The sequence below is a fragment of the Solanum pennellii genome, chromosome 1 (assembly GCF_001406875.1).
Source record: "Solanum pennellii chromosome 1, SPENNV200".
NCBI lineage: Eukaryota > Viridiplantae > Streptophyta > Magnoliopsida > Solanales > Solanaceae > Solanum > Solanum pennellii.
Genome location: NC_028637.1, coordinates 26271141 through 26291462, shown reverse-complemented (window position 1 = coordinate 26291462; position 20322 = coordinate 26271141). Strand labels below are relative to the sequence as shown.

Below are 20322 nucleotides of genomic sequence, written 5' to 3'. Positions count from 1 at the left end.
TATATATATATATATATATATATCTTCTTTTCACTTATATTATTATCATTATTAATATTATTATTCATCGTTATTTTATTTTATTTTTATTTGTACATTGAACAAACTAAAAATAAAATAAAATGCCCCAGATTCAATTAAAAATCATTTTTATTGTTATCATTATTTTATCACGCATATTATATGAAAAGTAAGGATCCAAGAACATACCATCGCGGCGTTTGTCTCCCGCAAACTATTTACATGATTCTGCCTTATAACTGTTTTAAGTCAAAGAAATGTATAGTTAATTTTCCTACATTGTGGTTGGTTCAGGACTTTGAGTATCTTGAAAAGCTTGAATTCTGGATCCGCCCCGCTTGGAAGATTCATCTCATTGATGATTCTGCGAATATCTTGTAGATGTTTTAAAACAGTCCTTATCTTTCCTTGAAATACTTTTCATGGACATTCTAACTCATTACCATTTTGTGCATGGTGTGTGGCTCATTCGTTTCCAAGCAACTCTTTTGCTTTATCTAATTTCACACGGTATCGATTTATGATATTTATTTTCTCGATAGGTTCACAGCCCTAGCCAATATGGTGAATCTCCCTAACATTCAACTGGAAATACCGTAGTCAATTTTGCGAATTTAATTTTATTTTCTCACTTGACACGAGTTGATGCTGAGAAAGAAAAATAAAAAATCAAAGAAACACAAGTACAAATGACACTAATGAAAGGGTTATGAAGGAAAAATTGTGTCTTTAGAAGTAGTAGATAAATAAGAAAATGTTTAAATGAGCGAAAAGAATCTTAGTACGTGACAACTTTGAAACATGACATGTAATTGGACCGAACCTTTGATCTTTTTCGAGTTGTCTGAATCTCAGGAAACAATGTTGCACCTTTCAGTCTAACCTTGACTTTTATCATGATTGCGCTCATGTCAAGAAAAAATGTCATCATTTGATTAGTAGCGCCTTTCATGATTTTTCACCAATAAGTCATTTTAATCTTTTTCACTCAACTAACCATCGTCTTATAGTGCCCGTAAGGGTTTTCACTCACAACACTCTCTTCTTCATTTTCTCCCATAGTTCGCCTACATAATGTCTCAACCTTTAGAGAACTGAAGAACATGATTATCTTTTTATTGAGTGATTAGACCGAACCCTAATGAAGGGCTGCCTATGTATCCTTTTGAGAATCAGGTCAAATGTAGTTCAATGAACTTTTCGTGTTTTTTTTTGTTTTTTTTCTTTTTAAATTTTTTTTAATTTTTTTTTAATTTTTTTTTAAAAAAAAACCGAAACAGTGGTGTTTGAGATAAAAGAGGATACATTTTTATCTTCTCATCATAAAAATGACAAGAGTGCTAAATGTAGTATCTCTTGATCGAATCTGCATTGACAATCGTGTCAATTGCCTTTCCCTCCATATCCGCCAATTTCAAAGCTCCTTTGGATAACACTTGCTTAATAACATAAGGGCCTTGCCAATTCGGAGCAAAATTTCCCTTGGCCTCGTCTTGGTGGGGAAGGATACGTTTCAAAACAAGTTGACCCACTTCAAAATTTCCTGGGCGTACTCTTATTATATGCCCGATCCATCCTCTTCTGATATAATTGACCAAAACAAATTGATGTCAATCGTTTTTCTTTTATCAGTGCTAATTGTTCTAACATCGATTTAACCCATTCTGTATCCTCGATTTCTGCTTCAACAATGTTTCGAAGAGAAGGGATTTCAACTTCTGCGGGTATGACAGCCTCAGTTCCGTAAACCAATAAGTAAGGAGATGCACCGACTGACGTACGAACATTCGTGCGATATCCCATAAGAGCGAAGGGTAATTTCTTATGCCACTGTCTAGATCCTTGCACCATTTTCCTAATAATCTTCTTGATGTTATTATTCGCAGCTTCAACAGCCCCATTTGCTTTGGAACGATAAGGGGTTGAATGACGATGAACAATTTTAAATTGCTCACAAACTTCCTTCATCAAGTGGCTGTTCAGATTCATTGCATTGTCTGTAATAATAATTTTTGGTATGCCAAAATGACATATGATGTTGGAATGAACGTGACATCCTCTATCCATTTGGTAAAGTAATCGATGGCAACTAAAATAAACCGATGACCGTTAGATGCTTTTGGATCTATTGGCCGAATAACGTCTATTCCCCATGTAACAAAAGGCCATGGAGCAGACATAGGATGTAAATCCAAAAGGGTGAGTGAATCAAGTTTGCTATGAATTTGTCACTGATGGCACTTGCGAATAAATTGGAAGCAATCTCGCTCCATGGTCAACCATAGTATCCTGCCCGAATAATCTTTTTTACTAGGACGTAACCATTCATGTGTGGGCCACATACCCCTGAGTGTACCTCATTCATAATTGTTTCCGCCTCTTGATTATTCACACATCGTAATAAATTCAAATCCGGAGTCCTTTTATATAAGATATCGCCACTTAAGAGGAACGCATTGGAGAGTCGCCTAATAGTTCTTTTTTGATCTCTATCAGCATGCAGTGGATATTCTCTAGCTTTTATAAATTGTTTGATGTCGTGATACCAAGGCTCACCATCTGCCTCTACCGCAATTATATTGCAATAACCTTGTTGATCCCTAACTTGGATTTCCAACGGGTCAATGTAGGTATTACCTGGATATGGAAGCATCGATGCTAGGGTTGCCAAAGCCTCAGCCAACTCATTGTGAAACCTGGGAATATATCTAAATTCAATGGACTTGAACTTTTTGATGAGATCTTCTAAACATTTTTTGTGAAGTATGAGCTTAATGTCTCGAGTTTCCTATTCGCTTGGAGCTTGTCGAATGATCAAGTCGGAATCCCCCAAGACTAAGAGCTCATGTACATCCAGATTTATTGCCATATTCAAACCCATGATGCAAGCTTCGTATTCTGTTGTGTTGTTGGTAGAAAAGAATCGAAGTCGTGCTGTGGAAGGATAATGACAACTGTTTGGTGAGGTAAGAACTGCCGCAATTCCCACTCCGTTTTTGTTGACAGCCCCATCAAAATATAATTTCCATACGGGGGTCATTATCACGAATTTCTTCCTCGATAGAGTTGATGTCTTCATCAGGGAAGTATGTCTTTAAGGGTTCGTATTCATCATCAATCGGATTCTCTGCCAGATGATCGGCTAACGCATATGTTTTCATGGCGGTGCGAGTAACATACACAAAATCAAATTCGGTAAGCAAAATCTGCCATTTTGCCGACCTACCTATCGGCATGGCTTTTTGAAAAATATATTTCAGAGGATCCATTCGAGATATAAGGTAAGTGGTGTAGGACAAAAAATAGTGCTTCAATTTTTGGGTGACCCAAGTTAAAGCACAACATGTTTTTTCTAATAAAGTGTACTTTGCCTCATAGGATGAGAACTTTTTGCTCAAGTAATAGATGGCTTATTCCTTTTTCCCCGTGACGTCATGTTGTCCTAGAACGCAACAAAAGGAATTATCCATCACCGAGAGGTATAAAAACAAAGGCCTACCAGGGGACCAGTACCAGAGGATTTGCTAAATATTCCTTAATTTTGTCAAAAGCCTTTTGACACTCACTTGTCCATTTAATAGCAGCATCCTTTTTAAATAACTTGAGTATCGGCTCGCATGTAGTAGTGAGTTGAGCAATGAATTAGCTGATATAGTTTAAACTTCCCAGAAAACTCATGACTTTAGTTCTGGTTTTTGGAGGTGGCAATTCTCGAATGGTCTTTATCTTGTAGGGGTCTAATTCAATGCCTCTTCGGCTAACTATAAAACCTAAAAGCTTTCCAGATGGAACTCCAAATGCACATTTAGCCGGATTAAGCTTGAGATTGTACTTTCTTAACCTTTCGAAAAAATTTCTTAGATCACACACATGGTCAATTTGCGTTCTAGACTTAATGATGACATCATCGACATATACCTCAACTTCTTTATGCATCATTTAATGGAATATTGTAGTCATAGCTCTCATGTAGGTTGCCCCTGCATTTTTTTGACCAAATGGCATGACCCTATAACAATATGTACCCAACGGGGTAGTGTAAGCAGTTTTTTCTGAGTCTTTTTCATCCATGAGAATTTTGTGATATCCGGCGTAGCTGTCCACGAAAGATTGAATCTCGTGTTTAGCACAATTGTCAACCAAGATATGAATGTTGGGTAGTGGAAAATTGTCTTTTGGACTTGCTTTGTTTAAATCTCGATAATCAACACAAACTCTGATCTTTTCATCCTTTTTTGGTATTGGCACAACATTAGTCAACCAAGTAGTGTATTCGACGACCCTGATCACTTTTGCATTTAGTTGCTTCATGATTTCCTCTTTGATTTTATCTCTCATATTTGTTTTAAATTTTCTCTGTTTTTGCTGACAGGTGGAAAATCAGGATGTATGGGAAGTTAGTGAACTACCAAATCAGCACTTAACCCCGGCATGTCATCGTATGACCAAGCAAAGACATCTTTGTATTCAATTAAAAATTGAATTATGTCGTCTCTAATATTTCGATCGACATGAATACTTATCTTTATTTCTTTCACTTATTCGGGAGTTCCCAAATTAAACACCTCTGTTTCACTTAAATTAGGTTTAAGCTTATTTTCAAATTGATCCAAACCCTTTTTTATTTCTTCATCAGCTTCATCTTCATCATAATCCTTAGACTTAGGATTCATTGTTATGAGATCAGACAACTTTTTAGGATCTAATTGTAAACTCCGCATGCATGTCATATTATTAAAGTTAACGTAACTAAAATGAAAATAAGATGGCAAATATTAGAAAGAGTAGGAACAAAGAAGATGACTAGAACTTCATCGCATTGAATGGGAAATGATAGAAGGGTTAGCAATAAAGCGAAACAACTAGAATGTTTGAATTAGAACCCTGAGAATAATCCAAGAAAATAAAATAAAAATCAGCAAAACAACACTACCATGACTCCTTTTTTGTACGGAGAGGAGTGGCTTTCAAGTTATTGAGTTGGACATTCGGGCCGATAAACTGCACATCCATATGACTAGTGCCCTCACCCCTCTTAGTCATGTTTACCTCAACATTTCCTTTATTCCTTGACACATTTCATCCACATCATTTTTGATTGATAAGTATGGACACAATTCACCTCGAGATTTAATGAAAGATTGAGCAATATAGGGGATCGGCTTTGACAGATTCCAAGCATTTCTTTTACGATCTTTTGCCCATTTTCTATCAAATCTAGCTGGATTGTAACCCAAAATGAATGTATCTTGATTACCCATTGGACTGATAGGATTCACAATTCCTTGCAACGACAAACCTAACCCCTTTCCGGGTTCATAGCCGTTTTGTACCATTTGAGCCACCACCATCACTGAAGTAGAGGACAGACGAGGTTGGAGGATAGGATTTCCTTCTAAGAACTGATTAACCGTTATTATCTCCAAAGCCTGATAGTTGAGGGATTCACAACCTATTTTAGCCTCAATGCATGGTATTGAAGGATCTCGGGTGATTGGGAGATCATCTTCACCATGGACAATGATTTCTTGTATTTCATGTTCAAACTTGACCACTTGGTGTAGAGTAGATGGCACAGCTCTAGCCATGTGCATCCATGGCCTACCCAAAAGAAGATTGTAAGACGTGTCCATGTCTATAACTTGGAAAGTGATTCCAAACTCCGCTGGTCCAATTGTAACAATTAAATTTATTTCACCAAGAGTATCCCGTTTGCACCATCAAATGCCCGTACACAAACATTGTTAGTACGAATCCTATCAGTGTTGATTTTCAACCTTTTTAGAGTTGAAAGAGGGCATATGTCTACACCTGATCCTCCATCGACCATGACTTTCTTCACATAGTGTTCTTCACATTTCACGGTTAAATGTAGAGCCCTATTATGTCCAGATCCTTACAAGGGTAATTCATCATCAGTGAAAGTGATTCTATTTACCTCCAAAATTTGATTATCCATCTTTTCCAAGTGACCTACTGTAATATTTTCTGATATATGTGCCTCATTCAAAATTTTGGTCAACACTTCACGATGTTCTTTAGAATGTATGAGTAATGACAATAAAGAGATTTGAGCAGGCGTTTTCCTCAACTGATCTATAACAGAATAATCTTGAGCTTTCATCTTTTTCAGAAACTCTTCAGCATCTTCCTCAGTGACTGGTTTTTTCCTCGGCAACTGATTTTCTTTGATTTGTTTGTCCCTCTTTAATCCTTCCGGAGCATAACATCTTCCGGAACGAGTTAAGCCTCTTGTTTCATTTGTTTCTTCGATAATCTCCTTTCCCTTGTGAGAAACGACGACGTTTTTGTAGTTCCACGGAATGGCCTTGGTGTTTGTGATCGGAAGTTGTGCTGCAATTTGTATCACAACTCGCTCTTTCAAACTTTCTTGATTTTGATCAAACGTTGAAAATTTACCAGGAATGTAGCATTTTGGTCCATTCAACGGTACGTCTTCTCTTTTTATAGATCAAGGACATACAACACTAGCTTCCTCGAGTTCCCATAATTCAAACGTGTACCTTTAACAATTATCGGTGCCCTTTGTATGGTTTCTAAAACCATACTAGACTCTTCGTCTGAAACCTTGCCTTCCACTTTTGTTCTACTTGTTTGCTCATAATCTTCAAAAATGTCAACCATCCCCACAACACGCTCATTATTATGAGCAGGGAGTGGGTTATTGGTGACATTCGGTGCTTCCTCATTGCGTACCTCGATTAGCTTATCCTCGATTAAATTCTCAATGACTCTTTTTAGGGTCCAACAATTCTCTATGCTATGACCTGGAGCGTTGGCGTGATACTCACATATAATAGTTGGATCAAAACCTCTTGCATTTGGATTGACAACGTACGGATTGACATGTTCAACCAGTCTCAATTGTATTAATTTCCGTAACAAACTCGTATACGATTCCCCAATTGGGGTAAAATTTTCTTTTTAACCTTGTTCTCTCATATAGTTTATCCGGGGACGTGGATTGTACGGCACCTGGAAATATTGTTGTTGGGGGCGAGAAACTTGTGGGGCAGGTCCCCGCTATTTTTGGCGTGAAGGAGGCCGGACATATGCCTGAGTATTGAGAACTGCATATTGGCACGGGAAATAATGCTGAGGAGACTTATATTATACTTGTTGGACTTGACCATAAGGATTGTTCATGCCCATTTGAACACCTCTTGATCCAGATGCCGTCATGGACCCTTCCTCCTTCTTTTTTCGATTGGTAAAATTACCGGATCCACTTTGTATTGCTTGTGTGGTAGATCTAATGGCTTCTTGACTCACAATCTTACCCGACTTTATGCCATTCTCTACCATTTCTCCGATCTTAATCGCTTCGGCGAAATTCTTGCCCATTGCTCCCTCCATCTTATGACATATTCCCTAAAACTTTCTGATGGCTTTTTTTTTATCATATTAGCTAGGGAATTGCGATCGGGAATAATATTGATACTGTATTGAAATTGTTGGGCAAAATCTTGTGCCATATCATCCCAAACGTGCCAATGAGAAATGTCCTGATTGATAAACCATTCTGATGCTACGCCCGTTAAACTCTCTCCAAAGTAAGCCATAAGAAGTTCTTCTTTTCCTCCGGCTCCTCTCAACTGATTACAGAATCTTCTCAAATGAGCCACTGGATCGCCATGACCATTATATTTATCAAACATTGGAGTTTTGAACCCTAGAGGCAAGTGAACGTATGGAAACATGCATAAGTCCTTAAATGAGACACTTTTGTGTCCTCCCAGACCTTGCATATTCCTTATGTATTGTTCCAAACTCCACATTTTCCTTGCAATTTCCCTCATGTACCTTATTCTTAATGTTTTTTCTCAACTTCAACGGGAGAACTGTATTGGTGGTGGTAAGAGTTAGGAACATTGAAAGTTAATTTAGGGGCATGACCTTGGCCATATAGATCTTTGAGTATAGGGTCATCATTGGATTTTTGTATCAGTGTCGGTTGAGGAATTGTATTAGTTTTGACAGTAGGCATGAAAAGTGGATTATTCATCATTGATGGTTTTAACGGGTTTACTGAGGAAGTTCCGGCAGTATTAGATGTGTTAATGTAGGGTCCAAACCCAGGTGGATAAACCGGGTCACTTGTTGAGACTTGGATAGGGAATGGCGTATTCGCATTCAAATTTTCTCGAATTGAAGGCGGAGGAGGTTGCCCATTCATCCAAGCTTTGTACATTTCGGTCATCTGTTGTCATAACATTTTCACCTCTTCTATAGGTACCGATTCTTGCGCAACCATTTAGGTTTGTGCATCTTCATTTTCCGACTCTGTTCCGTCTTTAGTGTCATTTTTTCTTTCCCTTTTGATCTTGTGTTATATTGATGAGATGCCGGCTCTCCTCACAAACAGCCACCTTTTAAACTCTCTAAAATCTCATATCTATTAAAAAACATGTGTTAGGATTCAACATATTGAGGATATTAAATTCACGTTGTATGTTATGCACCTATATTTTCATATGTCTATAATGTGTTTTGGAAGACTTTTATGTTTCATCCCGGCTTTGGACGACTTGCTTATGTCATATGCTCCCCTACTTTACTTACTTGAATAATTTGAATGCATTTTGATCGAACCTATTAAAGGTTGCCTACGTATCATGTTTGAACATGAATCATATCATTACGTAGTTCCTGTGGATAAATTTCTTTCAAAAGAAAAATACAACATTTGTTTAACTTTAAAATGAAAATACCATTCATATCAAAATGACCAAAATAAAAACATCAAAGTACTTAAGATAAAAAAAAAATGACGAACTAAAAAGAAAAAAATAATAATAATAAAAAAAATCCATCTCCGACATTTCTTGATCATCAATTGCCCCCTAGGCTAGAGTAGACCTTGAACAAAGATTTCGGCAGATATGGGGCAAATGCTCGACCCAGGATCTCATCACTTCGATAGAGATGACCACCATAAACATCAATCAAGCTCTCTCTCAACTGAAGCACTTGTCCTTTCGCCTCGTCCATATTCTCATGATAATTCTGCAACCATTCTTCAGTAGTGACAACTGCATCACTCAGATGCTCTTCATGTGCTTGAAGCTCTTCAATTTGGTTATGAAATTCTTCACGCTCTTTCATCCATTGATTTCTTTCAGTCGCCAATTCTTCTTGGTACAATGTGAAATGGTTTGCGATGTCCCTTTCTCGTCCCATAGAGGTTTTTAATTGATTTTGTAACCTAGCTTGCGCATGTATTAAGAGGCTCTTTTCTTTCTTATATTCTGCCTCTTGTTGCTTCATAGCACCTGTAACAATGCCCAAATTTTCATGTAGGGTTCGAATAGTAGATAGATGGTTCTTTTCAACCCTTTTTTCAATCAATGTAACTCTTTCCTCGAATATTGCATCACGTCGAGCCAACTCTTCTTTAACATTTGTTAGGTCATTCCTTAGGATATCTAAAGTAGACCTATAATTTCTTTCCACCTCAAGTCGGGCCTGCTTGATTCTTACTTCAATTTCCTCTTCTCGATTTATGATTTCTCGCGCTGATCCTTCGGGCATTATTTTGAGAGGGGCTTGATCAAAGAACCAATGGAGGTATAAGGGGTCAACTTCTCCTTCAACACGATCATCAACCATAGATTTTGAACTTAAAGTTCGACTACCACCCCAAATCTTTTGAGCTTCTGATTCTCGATCTCGATCTTCAAATGCTACCTACCACACAAAATTCTGCGTATCCTCGGTTTTAGGTAAAATTTGTTTTTGTCCTTGTTGGCGTAGAACTCGGAGAGGTGTGTATGGTTGGAACCCACAAAGGCCCGTCAGAACGAAGAATGGATGATAGGAAGACATAACAATTACCTCACTAGCAGGAAAATAATGATAGTTCCATGTAATTTTAGATGCCGTCAATTTAAGAAGATAATGTCTCCATGCTTTGACACCTTTTGGCAATTTGTCTCCTAATTCTTTCACCTTTCTGGGTGGCTCAAAATATAATTCGTCCAATCGTATTTTAAATCTGTCGCAAAACGATGGCGATATAGGTGCTCTAAAAATAACATTTGCAATAAAATGCTACAACCTTCAAAACAATCTCCCCCCTCTCTATATTTAGTCAAAGCACGATAAATATCAGTCAACATCATCGGCAATATAGTGGATTTTCTTTTATTTATCATAACAGTGACTATTCCTGACAGACTAATATCGATTTTTTTTATCCTTCCTTGGAAAAACCATAGCTCCCAAGAATGCTACCAGGAATGCTTCTTGTCTATGTTTTTCCTAAGTAGGGAGGTGTTGTCCATTTTTAAGTTTTTCCCATAGCTTGAAAATCCTTCCTTCTTTCCATATCTTGATTACAAGAATTCCAAAGAAACCAACCCATTATCAAAACACTCCTTATGAGGATGGATGATGTACATTTTTTCTAGAAATTTACCTTTGCTGACACTCCTAGGGGCTATCAGTGTTTTAGTTCGAAGATCCCAGCCTGAGCCTGTGAAACCACCCAATTCTTCTAACGTATGCATCAACTCAAAATCACTAAATCGAAACACATTATTTGTGGAATCCCAAAATGGATTCAAAGCCTCGATCAAACCTCTGTCAGGAATAAATCTCAAAATATCTGTAAGGAAACCAAGATGTTTGAATATCTCAATCCGCCTAAATTCATGTATATCGTTCCACCAATCCATTAGTAATTGTGGGGTTTTTATATGTGATCATAAACTTTGGTGGATCATTGTCCATTTCGACTAGTTCATCCCTTGGTCTTTTATCACACCTCATAGATTTCATGATTACCTGGTTGAGAAAAAGAAAATCGGAATTTTTAAAATCAAATTTACTTGTGAAATTTTGATAATTCAAAATTATTTATTGGAGTAGTTAAAAAAATAAAAATAAAAATGATTCGGATTGTCTAAAGTGGTCATTGATTCAGGTTGTTTTTGAAAAAAATGACCAGATAAAGAGACAATTTTGATAAAAAAAAAAAGAGAAGAAAAAATAAAAGAATGTGTATATGTACAATTCAAAAGACATATATACATATATTATTAATATTATTATATTTATTATTTATGTATTTTTTAATAAAAGCGAAAATAAAATTGAGGATTAGGTGTGTATGTATATATATGTGTATTAATTTGTTTATTTTGAAAAAATTGGTTGAAAATGGGTAGAAAATAGATATTTATTTCTTTAGTCGATTATCCTAAAGCCGGTCAACATTTTGTTACAGTCTTCACATGATGCAAAAAGTAACACCAAAAATGCACATGATGGTCTCACGAAAAGGTACTCGTCCTAGTCAGATTGGGCCCCTTATGCCATATCTCGCTAAGTTACATGCACATGATTCAAATAAATCGAAACCTAGTAAGGATATCATGTCTGAAAGTTTCAATTCTACTAAGGTTTAACTTGTGGAGAAAAGATATCTAGACTGGCTGTAAAAGGAGCGGACAACTTGAGTCAGGAAGTAGCAACGTACCGGTAGCAGCACTTTCCGGCTTCGTGCGTGGATGCTCCCATCCTATACATATTTAACAGAAAGTCCTTCACCATGGATCGAAGATCCACTGTCTATCTTGATAGAAGCGGGGTGCGCATTTGCAATTCCCATATTATTATAATATAAGACTCAGAATGATTCGTGAGAGAAGACAGTTATAATCCAATTCAAATATTATCAAAACATTATATAAATAAACAATTAGCATATTAAGTTAAATAAATACAATATCCAAAATAGTAAATATATAAATCATAGTCATACATAAATCATCATTTAAAAGCTCGAATTCTAGTTAGTGATCCCCAGCGGAGTCGCCATCTATCACGCCCCTTTTTTTCTCTCAATAGTTTTGATTTTTATTTGTTTTGAAAGAAAAGAGTTTTTTCAATTAGAGTGACAATTTGAAAAGGGATAATTATTATTCAGAGTCGCCACTTGGAATTGAGTTTTGGTGTTCCAAGTCACCTTATTTAAATCCCTAATCAAAAGGAAATTTGACTCTATTTTTATTGGTGTGCGAACTAGAAATTCGGGTAAGGAATTTTGTTGACCGAGGAGAAGGTATTAGGCACCCCTCGAGTCCCGTGGTTCTGGCACGGTCGTTTCATTGACTTTGATATGACTAGACTTAATTTTGAATATTATATTATTTAACTNATTAGAATTTGTTTAGGAAAAAGATTTTTTAGAGTTCAAGTTAATTTAGAATTGTATTTTTTTAAGAAAAAAATAAGATCTAAAATAAGAGGTAAATTTTATGAAATTTATAATTAATTTAGCAAAAAAAATCTAAATAGATTAAGATAATTTCTTTAAAAAAAAGATTTTTCTTTTATTTTAGTTTTTTTTTCTCTTTTTCCTTTTGCACGTTTTTTAGTTACCCTTTTTAAATTTTTTTATATATATTTTTCAACAACATTTTGTTTCTCTTTTCTTAGAGTTTTTTTTTTTCTCTTTTTGTAATTAGCTCTGTTTTTTTTAGTATATTATTTTATTACATTTCTATCTTCTCAAATTTTACAATAAAGTAATATTTATTTATTTTTTTTCCATTTTTTTTTATTTTTATTTTATAATATTTATTTTACTTTCTTGTAGAAAGTTTATTTTAAATCTTTTTTTATATATTTTTTTTATTTTTATCCTTTCTTTAATAATTATATATTTTTATAATTTTTTTTATTCCACTTTTTTCTTCTCATTTTTTTCGATCTTTTTTTCACTTTTTATTCTTTTTTTTTAGTTTCTTTTTTTCCCTTTTTTTATTTTCTTTTTTGGTTTTTTTTTTAAAAAAAATCTGTTTTTTTTTGGTTTCTTTCGTTGTTATTTTTTTTGCTTTCTTGTTTTTTTTTTATTCTTTTGTTCTCTTATATAATTTCTCAAATTTTACTTCTTTTTTTAAAAATTATATTTATTAATAGTAATTATCACACCATGAATCTCTAGATGAAATTTATTTCTCTTTTTAATTAACAATTCTTCTTTGATATTTTTTTAAAAAAATCAGTTAATAATTATTTTTATATCCTAATCTAACAAGTCAACAATAAATTTAACAAAATCTTCTAAAGTGAAAAACTAAACGGAAAAATATACGAATCTATTCAAGTTTATCAATTCAATATCATGAAGAGATATAAGTTACAAAGTGTATCTAAAAAGCATAATAATAACAATAATAATAATGTAACAATAATAAATATGATACATGCGATTTGAAGAATTTCATATTATTGGAATCAAATTTTTCATACAAGTAATATTATTTAAATCACGTGAGAATTTATAATTACCTTACTGCGAAATTTTATACCACAAAAACAAGTTGTTATCCACGAATTTGGAACCAAGAGGAAAACCTCTAACTCTAACCTAATTCTCAAAAGAATAACTCAGTTTTCTTCTCTTTGCTTTTTTTTCTCTTTCTGTATTTCAATCTGTCTCTGTGTGTTCTCTATATCTTTCTGTATATTTTTTTCAACTGAACGTGGGGTTATATTATATTTTTTGGGTAAGAATCTGGTGCTAATTTTAAGAAACGTAGTGTAGCATGATTAGGATTAAATTTAAAAATTAGTTGAGAAAATTGGGGTTGAGATAAGAATATAAAATAAATAAATAATAATAATAATAGCACATTAACCAAATAAAAATAAATAAATAAAAATGTGTGAACTTTTAAAAAAAAAACGTCCAAAAGGGAAAAAAATAAATGGGGTGAGATTTTTTAGGAAAATAAGTTAGCAAGTTGGGAATAATTAGGATAAGGTAAAAAACAAATTTGAAATATTTAGGACTCCTCTTTTATTTTCTTTTTCTATGCTTTTTCATAATATTTTCTATATTATTATTATTTTTTAGACTAGATAATTAACAAATAACTTAAATTTCCAAATACAATTTATCAATTGTTTTTATTAAACTATAATTGATCTTATAAAATTTTTATTAATTTACAATTTATTATTACTATTTTATTTTATTTTAAATATAACCCTTTTTAAATTGGTGTAAAATATATTATGTTTTGGTAAAAAAATTAGGTGTTCATAGTATGCCCCTCTTTGCTTGAAACATGAAGAATTTTCATGCAAAGACGTGAACAATGTGACTAATTTTTTACTGAAATATTTATGGCAAAAATATGAAAAATTTATAATAGAGAATATGTTTGACTGTGTCCTAACTTTTTAAAAACTACCTATCCTAAGTTGATGATAAGGAGTCAGGCGTAGTTCCAATGAATTAGGTAGTCGAGTGAGGTTTTGTCGAGATTCCGGTTCATAGCTCCAGCTATTACATAAAAAAAATTCAGAAGGAAAGATATGAAATCCTATTACTCCGATAGTGTTACGCCTTCATTTTGAATTCTCAGATATCGCTTCAGCCTCTTTGGTAGATTCATCGATTCCGAACTTTGCTCTGGACATTTATGTTTAAGACTTGAAAGTTCATGACTTGACTTCAGCTACCACGTTCTTCCGCATGATATTCTTGAAAACTTATTTTCTTGAAAGGATGAATTCTTTTATTTTTGAAATGCAAATTTGTTTGTGTACTATGTAGAAACCTGCTCACAAAATAAAATTTTCTGCCTAGTTTGCACTAGGAAATTTTGTTAGTTATTGATGAAAGCTCTAAAAGTCTATAGTAATAATAAAAATAATGTTTTTGTAGACTATTATTAAATGTAAAAAAAAAAGACAAAAGGGAGTTTTGTACCCAAATTGCAATCGGGAGTTATTGTGCCCTGTGAAGACATGAAAAATAAAGTAGGGGTTATTGTGCCCTATATGCAACCCAGGGGTTATTGTGCCCTATGAAGACATGAAAAACAAAATAGGGGTTATTGTGCCCTATATGCAACATGGGATTATAGTGCCCTGTGAAGAAAAATGATAGGGGTTATTGTGCCCTATATGTAATCAAAGAGTTATTGTGCCCTCTTAAGACATGGAAAATAAAATAGGGGTTATTGTGTTCTATATGCAATCAGGGGTTATTGTGCCCTGTGAAGACATAAAAAAAATGATAGGGGTTATTGTGCCCTATATACAATCCAGGGGTTATTGTGGCGGTGAAGACATGAAAAATAGGATAGGGGTTATTGTGCCCTATATGCAACCAAGGGTTATTGTGCCCTGTGAAGACAAAAAAATAAAATGATAGGGGTTATTGTGCCCTATATGCAACCAGGGGTTATTGTGCCCTGTGAAGACATGAAAAATAGGATGGGGGTTATTGTGCCCTATATGCAACCAGGGGTTATTGTGCCCTGTGAAGGCATAAAAAAAACGATAGGGGTTATTGTGCCCTATATTCAATCCAGTGGTTATTGTGCCCTGTGAAAACATGAAAAATAGGATAGGGGTTATTGTGTCCTATATGCAACAAGGGGTTATTGTGCCTTATGAAGACATGAAAACCTAGAATGGGGTTATTGTATCCTATATGAAACCAGGGGTTATTGTGCCCTGTGAAGACATGAAAATATAGGATAGGGGTTATTATGTCTTATATGCAATCAGGCGTTATTGTACCCTGTGAAAACCTGAAAAATAGAATAGGGGTTATTGTGCCCTATGTGCAACCAGGGATTATTATGCCTACATGCAACCAAGGGTTATTGTGCCCTGTGAAAACATGAAAACATAGGATAGGGGTTATTGTGCCCTATATGCAACCAAGGGTTATTGTGCCCTGTGAAGACATGAAAAGTAAAATAGGGGTTATTGTGCCCTATATGCAACTAGGGGTTATCGTGCCCTGTGAAGACATTTAAAAAAATAAGATAGGGTTTATTGTGCCCTATATGCAACCAGGGGTTATTGTGCCATGTGAAGACATGAAAATATATAATAGGGGTTATTGTGCCCTATATGCAACCAGGGGTTATTGTGACCTGTGAAGACACAAAAAAAATGAAAGGGGTTATTGTGCCCTATATGAAATACAGGGGTTATTGTGCCCTGTGAAGACATGCAAAAAAATGATAGGGGTTATTGTGCCCTATATGCAACCAGGGGTTATTGTGCCATGTGAAGAAAAATGATAGGGGTTATTGTGCCTTTTATGCAATCAAGGGGTTACTATGTCCTCTAAAGACATGAAAAATAAAATAGGGGTTATTGTGCCCTATATGCAACCAGGGGTTATTGTGCCCTGTGAAGACATTAAAAAAATGATAGGTGTTATTGTTCCCTATATGCAATCCAGGGGTTATTGTGCCCTGTGAAGACATGAAAAACAGGATAGGGGTTATTGTGCCCTATATGCAACCAGTGGTTATTGTGCCCTGTGAAGACACAAAAAAAATGATAGGGGTTATTGTGCCCTATATGCAATCCAGGGGTTATTGTGCCGTGTGAAGAAATAAAAAAAATGATAGGGGTTATTGTGCCCTATATGCAATCCAGGAGTTATTGTGCCCTGTGAAGACATGAAAANTGTGAAAAGTAAGGATCCAAGAACTTACTATCGCGGCGTTTGTCTCTCGCAAACTATTTACATGATTCTGCCTTATACCTGTTTTAAGTCAAAGAAATGTATTGTTAATTTTCCTACATGGTGGTTGGTTCATGACTTTGAGTATCTTGTAAAGCTTGTCATCTAGATCCGCCCCGCTTGCAAGATTCATCCCATTGATGATTGTGCGAATATCTTGTAGATGTTTTAAAAACAGTCCTTATCTTTCCTTTAAACACTTTTCGTGGACATTCTAACTCATTACCATTTTGTGCATGTTGTGTGGCTCATTCGTTCCCAAGCAACTCTTTTGCTTTATCTAATTTAACACGGTATCGATTTATGATATTTATTTTCTCGATAGGTTCACAGCCCTAGCCAATATGGTGCATGTCCCCAACATTCAACTGGAAATACCGTAGTCAATTTTGCGGATTTAATTTTATTTTCTCACTTGACACGAGTTGATGCTGAGAAAGAAAAATAAAAACTCAAAGAAACACAAGCAGAAATGACACTAATGAAAGGGTTTTGAAGGAAAAATTGTGTCTTTAGAAGTAGTAGATAAATAAGAAAATATTTAAATGAGCGAAAAGAATCTTATCTGAAAGTACGTGATAACTTTGAAACATGACATACAATTAGACCGAACGTTTGATCTTTTTCGAGTTGTCTGAATCTTAGGAAACAATGTTGCACCTTTCAGTCTAACCTTGACTTTTATCATGATTGCGCTCATGTCAAGACAAAATGTCATCATCCGATTAGTAGCGCCTTTCATGATTTTTCACCAATAAGAAATTCTTATCTTTGTCACTCAACTTACCATCATCTTATAGTGCCCGTAAGGGTTTTCACTCACAACACTCTCTTCTTCATTTTCTCCCATAGTTCGCCTACATAATGTCTCAACCATTAGAGAACTGAAGAACATGATTATCTTTTTATTGAGTGATTAGACCGAACCCTAATGAAGGGCTGCCTACGTATCCTTTTAGGAATCAGGTCAAACGTAGTTCAATGAACTTTTCGTATTTTTTTAAAATTTTTTTTAAAATTTTTTTTTAAATTTTTTTTTTTTAAAAAAAAACACTAGACCAATGGTGTTTGAGATAAAAGAGGATACATTTTTATCTTCTCATCGTAAAAATTACAAGGAGTTCTAAATGTAGTATCTCTTCATCAAATCTCCATTGACAATCGTGTCAATTGCCTTTCCCTCCATATCCGCCAATTGCAAAGCTCCTTTTGACAACACTTGCTTAATAACATAAGGGCCATTCCAATTTGGAGAAAACATTCCCTTGGCCTCGTCTTGGTGGGGAAGGATACGTTTCACAACAAGTTGACCCACGTCTTGGGCGTACTTTCTTACTTTATGCCCGAGCCATCCTCTGCTGATATAATTGACCAAAACAAATTGATGTCAATCATTTTTCTTCTATTTGTGCTAATTGTTCTAACCTCGATTTAAGCCATTCTGTATCCTCGATTTCTGCTTCAACACTGGTTCAAAGAGAAGAGATTTCAACTTCTGCGGGTATGAAAACCTTAGTTCCGTAAACCAATAAGTAAGGAGTTGCACCGACTGACGTACGAATAGTCGTGCGATATACCATAAGAGCGAAGGGTAATTTCTCATGCCACTGTGTAGATCCTTGCACCATTTTCCTAAGAATCTTCTTGATGTTCTTATTCGCAGCTTCAACAGCCCCATTTGCTTTGGGACGATAAGGGGTTGAATGACGAATGAACAATTTTAAATTGCTCACAAACTTCCTTCATCAAGTGGTTGTTGAGATTCATTGCATTGTCTGTAATAATTATTTTTGGTATGCCAAAATGACATATGATGTTGGAATGAACGAAGTCCACCACCGCTTTCTTGGTAACTGATTTGAACGTAACAGCTTCCACCCATTTGGTAAAGTAATCGATGGCAACTAAAATAAACCGATGACCGTTACATGCTTTTATCTCTATTGACCCAATAATGTCTATTCCCCATGTAACAAAAGACCATGGAGCAGACATAGGATGCAACTCTAAAGGGGGTGAGTGAATCAAGTCGCTATGAATTTGGCACTGATGGCACTTGCGAACAAATTGGAAGGAATCTCGCTCCATGGTCAACCAAGTATCCTGCCCGAATAATCATTTTTGCTAGGATGTAACAATTCATGTGTGGGCCACATACCCCTGAGTGTACCTCATTCATATTTGTTTCCGCCTCTTAATTATTCACACATCGTAATAAATTCAAATCCGGAGTCCTTTTATATAAGATATCGCCACTTAAGAGGAACCCATTGGTGAGTCGCCTAATAGTTCTTTTTTTATCTCTATCACCATGCAGTGGATATTCTCTAGCTTTTATAAATTGTTTCATGTCGTGATACCAAGTCTCACCATCTGCTTCTACCGCAATGATATTGCAATAACCATGTTGATCCCTAACTTGGATTTCCAACAGGTCAATGTAGGTATTACTTGGGTATGGAAGCATCGATGTTAGGGTGGCCAAAGCATCAGCCAATTCATTATGAAACCTGGGAATATATCTAAATTCAATGGACTTGAACTTTTTGATGAGATCTTCTAAACATTGTTTGTACGGTATGAGCTTAATGTCTCGAGTTTCCCATTCGCCTAGAGCTTGCCGAATGAGCAAGTCAAAATCCCCCAAGACTAAGAGCTCATGTACATCCAGATTTATTGTCATATTAAAACCCATGATGCAAGCTTCGTATTCTGTTGTGTTGTTGGTAGAAAAGAATCGAAGTCGTGTTGTGGCAGGATAATGACAACCGTTTGGTGAGATAAGAACTGCCCTAATTCCTACTCCGTTTTTGTTGACAGCCCCATCAAAATATAATTTCCATACGGGGTCATTATCAGGAATTTCTTCCTCGATAGAGTTGATCTCTTCATCAGGGAAGTATGTCTTTAAGGGTTCGTATTCATCATCAATCGGATTCTCTGCCAGATGATCGGCCAATGCTTGTGTTTTTATGGCGGTGCGAGTAACATACACAAAATCAAATTCGGTAAGCAAAATCTGCCATTTTGCCAACCTACCCGTCGGCATGGCTTTTTGAAAAATATATTTCAGAGGATCCTTTCGAGATATGAGGTAAGTGGTATAGGAAAAAAAATAGTGCTTCAATTTTTGGGCGACGCAAGTTAAAGCACAACATGTTTTTTCTAATAGAGTGTACTTTGCCTCATAGGATGTGATCTTTTTGCTCAAGTAATAGATGGCTTGTTCCTTTTTCCCCGTGACGTCATGTTGTCCTAGAACGCAACCAAAGGAATTATCTGTCACCGAGAGGTATAAAAAAAAGGCCTACCAGTCTCTGGGGGGACCAGTACTGGAGGATTTGCTAAATATTCCTTAATTTTGTCAAAAGCCTTTTGACACTCACTTGTCCATTTAATAGCAGCATCCTTTTTCAATAACTTGAATATCGGCTCGCATGTAATAGTGAGTTGAGCGATGAATCGGCTGATATAGTTTAAACTTCCCAGAAAACTCATGACTTCAGTTCTTCTTTTTGGAGGTGGAAATTCTCGAATGGACTTTATCCTGGAGGGGTCTAATTCAATGCCTCTTAGGCTAACTATAAAACCCAAAAGCTTGCCATATGGAACTCCAAATGCACATTTAGCCGGATTAAGCTTGAGATTGTACTTTCTCAACCTTTCGAAAAATTTTCTTAGATCACGCACATGGTCAATTTGCGTTCTAGACTTAATGATGACATCATCAACATATACCTCAACTTCTTTATGCATCATGTCATGGAATATTG

General features: G+C 35.4%; 2 protein-coding genes and 1 pseudogene across 2 annotated transcripts; all 3 read right to left on the bottom strand.

Annotated features, from left to right (window-relative positions):
• Positions 1–1361: 1361 nt before the first annotated feature.
• On the bottom strand, positions 1362–2010 carry LOC107018970. The gene is made up of 2 exons (XM_015219567.1): positions 1670–2010; positions 1362–1602 (listed from the first exon to the last, which is right to left on the bottom strand). The coding sequence occupies exons 1-2, from the start codon at positions 2008–2010 to the stop codon at positions 1362–1364; spliced, it is 582 nt and encodes a 193-aa protein (XP_015075053.1).
• Positions 2011–2296: 286 nt separating this feature from the next.
• Positions 2297–2902, bottom strand: LOC107018962 (annotated as a pseudogene).
• Positions 2903–18743: 15841 nt separating this feature from the next.
• LOC107002069 lies at positions 18744–19244 on the bottom strand. Its single transcript, XM_015199991.1, has one exon. It carries the CDS (start codon positions 19242–19244, stop codon positions 18744–18746), a length of 501 nt encoding a protein of 166 aa, XP_015055477.1.
• Between the last annotated feature and the right edge of the window lie 1078 nt (positions 19245–20322).